Source organism: Opisthocomus hoazin, chromosome 7 (assembly GCF_030867145.1).
Source record: "Opisthocomus hoazin isolate bOpiHoa1 chromosome 7, bOpiHoa1.hap1, whole genome shotgun sequence".
Lineage (NCBI taxonomy): Eukaryota > Metazoa > Chordata > Aves > Opisthocomiformes > Opisthocomidae > Opisthocomus > Opisthocomus hoazin.
In genome coordinates this window covers 34567065-34573789 of record NC_134420.1, presented here as the reverse complement: position 1 = coordinate 34573789, position 6725 = coordinate 34567065, and the positions used below count along the sequence as shown (strand labels likewise).

General features: G+C 49.5%; 1 protein-coding gene across 8 annotated transcripts in view; it reads left to right on the top strand.

Moving 5' to 3' along the window:
* Nucleotides 1-655: 655 nt before the first annotated feature.
* The window catches only part of PCNX1 (pecanex 1), a 96470-nt gene continuing 90400 nt past the window's right edge, over nt 656-6725 (top strand). For all 8 annotated transcript variants that reach the window (XR_012764624.1, XM_075427297.1, XM_075427296.1 and 5 more), the window contains exon 1: nt 656-955. Coding sequence is in view for 7 of the 8 variants with exons in the window: in XM_075427297.1 (XP_075283412.1) it covers nt 803-955 (153 nt within the window). In the remaining variant the exon portion in view is untranslated. The remainder of the gene's footprint in view (nt 956-6725) is intronic.

The following is a 6725-nucleotide window of genomic DNA, read 5'->3' as shown; positions in this document are numbered from 1 at the left end:
GGGCGGGAACATGAGGGTTTTGGTAAAATTGACGATAAGTGGAAGGAGTCCAAAAAGGGCAAGGCTGTTATCTTGCTTTAATTGTGAAGAATTAAAACACACAATGGGACAATGTCCTCCTGCCCGGCCACAAGAAGAGGGAGGTCACTGCACCTCGCCAGGAGCAAGGCCCTGAGAGAGGGGAGGGAAAAGCCCTTTGCGACAGCCCCGTCTCTCTCCATTTTCTAGGAGTCTCCTGACACAGCACGAGCACCGAGAGCCGCGCTGGCTAGGCCGCAGGCGTCAGCCTGCCTCGGTGACCGGGAGACGCGTTTCCTCCCGGACACTGCGGGCCGACCCCGGCCTGCCGCGGGCCGATCCTGGCCTGCCGCAGCCCGGGAGCTGCGGTCTGGGCCGCCGACGGGCATCGCGGCGGCACCTCCCCGCCCGGCGGAGCGCCGCCCCGCCCTCCTCCGCGCCGCCAGGGGGCGCTGGCGGCGGCTCCTCCCGGCCGGGCGGCGGCGTGGGCGGCGGGGTGGCCGCGCGCAGGCGCAGTAGCGGGCGCCCCCGCCCCGCCGCGTTGTCCCTCCCCGGCGACAGAGCGCGGGGCGGGCGTCCCCTGCCGCAAGGGCTGCCGGTCTGTCGGCGGCGCGGGGGCGGGCGGCCGGCCCGGGGCCCGGACATAAGATGGCGGCGGCGTTGCTGGGGAGGCGGCGGCGGCGGTTACGGCCGTGCGGGCTGTCGCGGAGCGCGGGCGGCGCGCGGCTGTGCCCGGGCTCGCAGGGCGGATAGAGCGGAGCCGGCTCGGCGGAGCGGAGCCGCCATGGGCTCCCAGGTGCTGCAGATCCTGCGCCAGGGCGTGTGGGCGGCGCTGAGCGGCGGCTGGTACCAGGACCCGCACCAGGGCGCTGGGGTCAACGCGCTGCACCTCTACCTGTGGCTCTTCTTGCTCGGCTTCCCCTTCACCCTCTACATGGTGAGCGCCCGCCGGGGGAGCGGGCCCGGCCTGGGCCGCGGGCCTTGGCGGGGGGCCGCCCGCCTCAGCGGCGGCGGGGAGGCCCGGGGAGGGGGGAGAGGGCGGGAAGGGCCACGGGGCCGTCGTGCGCTCGCGCCCACTGCCCGCGCCGCCGCTCCGCCCCGTCGGCCCCCGGCGCTGCCCGCGGCCGGCCCGGCGGCCGCCAGCGGGGCGGCCCGCGGTGGGCCCGAGGCCGCGGCGTTCCGGAGGCGCGAACCTGCGCTCGGGGGGGGGGGTAGGGGGACGCGGCGGGGCTGCGGCCGCTGGCACTTGGCCTGCGTTTTTCTGCCCGCTTCCCTGCGAAGTCGGGCGTAGCTCTGCTGGCGTCCGCTGCCGGTCGGTGGGAGTCCGGGAGGGAGCGCGGCTGCTGTGGGAGCTGTGAGGTGGAGGCGGCATTTCTGGTGGCAACTCTGTCGCTTTCTCCGCTGGCTTCTGAGACTCGGGGAGCGATGTGCTGCGGGGTCCCTGACCTCGGGGTTTATTTGGCCGTAATGTAGCATGTGCTGGCTGGCAGCGTATCTGGACTGCGTGTGTCATTGACAGGAAGTTACTCTGGCTTTTCCGCTTGTGTCCAGACTTCAGTATACTTCGTTTGGGAGAATTCCTGTTGGATGTATACTTGTATCCAATACTGCAATCAAATCTGTTAAAATACTAACCTTTAAACCTAGGAGTTTTCTTGACGTGTGACTTGGAAACAAATACAGGAGAGGCATGATCAGTGGTGAGAGAGGGGTGCCATTTCCTGTTGGCCGTTGCTTTTTGTTCTGTGTGAGTTGTGTGTAATTTATGACATACTAATATTTCACTTCAGATTTCTCAATGGAGAAGTGTGCTCGTACTAGGTATGTTGTGACCACTTCTGAACCTGTGAGGTAGAATGTAATTTGCAAGTCTGCCAGGTCCAGATACTGTGACAACTTAAAGTAGAAACTGCCATGTGAAAAAAAGTGAGTTAGTGAATGAAACCTAAGAGGAAAAACTACGTGAGTACAGTTGCAGAGATCGAGAGCTCTGGGGTCAGGCATTTGCTTTGCTAAGGAGCAATTTGTAAGATTGCAGTATGAGACACTTCATACTAAGAAATAGCTAATGTGGAAGAGGAGGTTACAGCCCTGTATGGTTAGTTTTTAATTCATATTACCATGTCTTGGAAAAGGTAGCTCCAAGGCTTTTTGTTTGAATTTAGACTACTGGCAAAGAAACCGCAGGTGGAGACAAACTGCTTTTAAAACCAAAGTTAATGTGACGATAGATAAAACTTTCAACTAAGCAGATCCTTGCTGTAAAAACTGTGAATCTGTATCTATTCAGAGTTCCACTGAATGTGGGAAGAGTCCTTTAAGTCTCAAATGTAGGGTTGGTTTGGTTGGTTGGTTTTTTTTGGATGTGCGGCTGTTCTGCTTTGACAGAATAGTCTGTTTACTTAGTACTGCCTTGCTGAGAAAGCTGGTTGTAAAGGTGTGGTGAGCTTTATTGTGCACATGCAGGAGACTTTAGAAGGGGGACTGATATGTATTGTACATAGGTCTTTTGACAACTGATAAATCTGGACCAGTATTTGAGTTTCCTGCTCTTAAAGCAGCAGGTAAGCTTCAGTTGCCCGTACTATGGAGTACACTTCAGTGTTGCTTAAACTTTTTTCTTTTCCTGTGCGAAGGAAAAGACGGGCAAAAACAAGCCGCTTCAAGTTTTGTTGAGGTCGGAGAAATCTTGCTTCATAGCTCTGGACAAGTTAAAGATGCAACAACAAGTGCCAACTTCCCTGAGAATAAGTAGGGAGATTAGTCACAAGTTAAAGCAGATTGAATCATGTTTGGCTGTTTTCCCTCTTTCCACCCTCTGCAGTTGAAGTGTTGTCTAGACTTAAACAAAACAGGCAGAACTGTGATGGTCATCTTAGCTCTTTAGCATCTCTTAAGCTCTTTTTCAGAATAAAAAGCGGTATATGTTGTGTTCCTGTAGGACATACATAAATAAGCAGAACTTACTCAAAAAGTCTTAGGTAATTGTAATCTGAATTCTGAGCATGTCTCACTGGTGTGTAGGAGGGAGTTTCTAAGCTAGATTCAGATGACTTGTTGCTGGCAGACAACCCTGTGTGTTTAAGAAACAAGGTATATAGAAAGACTTGAATGCTGGCAGGTTTTACATTACAGATAAAACTTCCTCACAGAAGGAATTCAAAGATCATGGTGTTGCTTTGATGCATCGGGGCAGCAATAACTGTAATTATTCCTTTTTTTTGTAACGACAAAGGCAAAAGGATCCCCCTAAGAACTTTGCTTGTGTCTGGTTCTCAAGGCTGAATGCATTTTACAGTAAGCTAATCGCTTTTTTTCATGTTATTTAACCCCCAGCAGGAATGGAACACTTCATCTCTCTTGGATATGGTAATTTAAATGAACTTATTGCTTAAATACTTGGTTTATTGCACCCAATGTTGCAGATCTTTTGTCTGTGCATTCCTTCTATTGATCCAGTGTTTTCAGAATGGATTCTGGTAATGGCTGTGGCCAGAAAATAATAACATAAATCTGTGTGTTTCTTAGCACGTGTATGCTGGTGCTGGTAGTGTTGATGGGTTTAATGCAAACCGACTGAAGAAATTAGCAACAGAATTCAGCTAGCCTTTCTTCCTTGGTCCCTCATCTGCTTTCTGAGCTTAAGCACGTGAAAATCTGAGGTCTGTACCCTGTGTGAAGAAGACACTTGTATACATACATGTATCTATATTACAGATCCGGATACTTTTCTGTTTCTCGTGTGACACTTAACCTGACTTTGTCAGAAGTGGGTCAAAAAGAAGAGGGTCGATAATGAAGGAGTTGGGGTGTAGAGGAAGAGAAATGTCTGCTTGAGTGAAACTGTACTCATGTGTCTGTGGCTTGGCAGCATGCATACAAAAGTACTACTTTCTAGACTAGTGAAATCTATCATGTTTGGATGTTTGTATTCAGTAACAGATTCAACTGTGTTGCTCTGCGTATCTGTCTTAAGAGCTGATCCCTGTTTTACTGTAATCCAAAACTGAAGTTGGGAGAAGAAAATATTCTGCAATATGGGGAAACTGTATAACCAGGTTGTAAAATGCAGTGGTAGAGTTGGAAAAAATACCCTAAATGCGAGGCCAGTGTTGCGAGGGGAGGAGAGGAGGCTGCCAAAGCACTTCCCCTGGTCGGAATGCTGCTTCAGCCCCACCACGTGCGCAGGAGGAGGTGAAGTCTTGGCTCCAGCACTCAGGGAACTTTGCCAGTGACCGAAGAGGAGCCAGGACTGAACCTTGTTTGGGGTAATGGGCTCCTGTGTACTTACAGAACTTGTCTGTCAAAGTCAAGCTCGTTTAGACAACAGTTTGCTTTGTAGACACTTGATTTCCTGACTTGTGTACGTAGCTACAGAAGTAGGTCATGTAAATGTAGCTTCATGTAAAAGTCTTTTTCCCAGTGAAGTTTCTGAAATAGGTGCTGTTCCTTAAACTAAGAGTTCAAGTACTCGAAGTTGCATGTACGATGAGAATCCCTGGTATCCCACATTGCTCTAAGCCACAACTGGTTTCTCAGGTGCTCAAGTTTCATTTGTATACCTTGAGGTTTCCGTCAAAAACTATGTGATTTGTAACAGTGTGCTTCCTGATAACAGCAGTTCTTAAGAGCTCTGGCGGTTCAGAAACAAAATTGGTGATGAAACTACATCTGTTTTTTCTTGGTCTTTCCTCCAGTATGAATGCTTCTATAAAATACTGGCCTCAAAATGCTTGAACTTGAGAGCATTTTACAAGGCAGTTGTTGCTGCTTAATAAATGTTTGATTGATACCACTTTTACGTAAGGAGTTGCAATCTGATTTGGGTTAGGAGACTTTCCTGTGGATGTTCTCAACAGGTAACACACCTACACATCTTTTTGAAAATAATCTGGAAAATTCATTGCAGCTGTAGTGTCTAGCTAAAGCTAGATATGGTTAGGTAAGATCTGTATACTCTGTTTCTTCATACGTATGCAGCACAGATTATGATCAATGAAATTCCCTCTGGTTCCTGGCACTTAAATATTTGAAATGTTGAGTCAAGATATCTTGTGGTTCAGATGGGAATATTTTAGTCCTGTAACTAGTGATCTAAGGTTTCTTTTCTGTTGTAGGCTGACCACTGGAATCTAGGAGTGCTTAAAGCTTTTTCTACCCACTGTTTCACAAAGGCATGCTGTGATACAACTGAGCTGACCTAACAGCCAGCAGCTTCCGGAAGGGACAGTCCCACCCTTCAGCTGTGTGTTCCTGCGTCTTACCTTTGTCCACATGTATAGTATGGATTTCATAAGTTGTCTTAAAAGGTTTAAAAGGGGAAAGTAACTCCTGAGAGAGAGGTGGTAGAAAATCAGTGTCCTTCCCCTCCCCCTCTGTGCGTACTGCTTAACTTCCTGTTAAGATTTAGGGAAATATTTTCAGCTAGGAGTTTATCTAATGATTGGGTTTGTTCAGCTATTAGATGACTGAAGCTTTCAACAGAGTGTAATCAAAGCAGGCAGTTTTTATATGGTCATGTCTAGCTCTTTTTCCTCTCCTGCAAGAGCTTCAGTTGTGACTACTGCTCTTAAGTGTATGTTTTCTTTTGGTGCTAATGGAAGTGACTAGAGATGTGCAGTTAAATGGGGAGTTCTCTGAAATGCTGTTGCAGCTACAGACTTGTAGCCAGTTGGTATGTGCCAACAAGCTCTATCCTGAGGTTTTTAGTCTGTTGTGCCCTGTAAAAATAGTATAGTACTTGTGAAAAGAACTGAAATACGATCTAGCTGAAAATCTGTAGAACTTGGATGTGTATTCCAATCTTGAAGATGGTATTACATAGGATGCTCAGTTATGCTGGCGAGCGACTTGACACTCCTCAAATGTGATAAAATGCCAAGCACCGTTTAAAATACTCATCTCACTTTAATTTGCCTTGGCTTGTGGAGACAAGACCCTGAGTGGAAGTTTCTTTGCCAAACCAAGAAGCCTTCAAAATAGAGAAGGCATCAGTGATTTAGGATGGGTTGCAGTAGCTCTTTCTCTTCAGGCTGGAATGCAGGCAAGTTGCTGGTACAATGGGTAGAATCATAGAAAGTTTTGGGTTGGAAGGGGCCCCTAGAGGTCATCTAGTCCAACCCCCCCGCAGCGAGCAGGGACACCACTAACTAGATCACGTTGCTCAGAGCCCTGTCCAACCTGGTCTTGAATGTTTCCAGGGATGGGGCCTCCACCACCTCTCTGGGCAACCCATTCCAGTGTTTCACAACCCTCATTTTAAAGAATTTCTTCCTTATATATCCAGCCTAAACCTACCCTGTTTTAGTTTAAAACCATTACCCCTCGTCCTGGCACTGCTGTCTCTACTAAAAAGATTGTCCCCATCTTTCCTATAGGCTCCCTTTAAGTACTGAAAGGCTGCAATCGGGTCTCCCCGCAGCCTTCTCTTCTCCAGGCTGAACAAGCCCAACTCTCTGAGCCTGTCCTCATAGGAGAGGTGCTCCAGCCCTCGGATTATTTTTGTAGCCCTCCTTTGGACACACTCCAACAGTTCCATGTCCTTCTTGTGCTGAGGGCTCCAGAGCTGAACGCAGTACTCCAGGTGGGGTCTCACCAGAGCAGAGTAGAGGGGCAGAATCACCTCTCTCGACCTGCTGGCCACGCTTCTCCTGATGCAGCCCAGGACACGGTTGGCCCTCTGGGCTGCCAGCGCACATTGCCGGCTC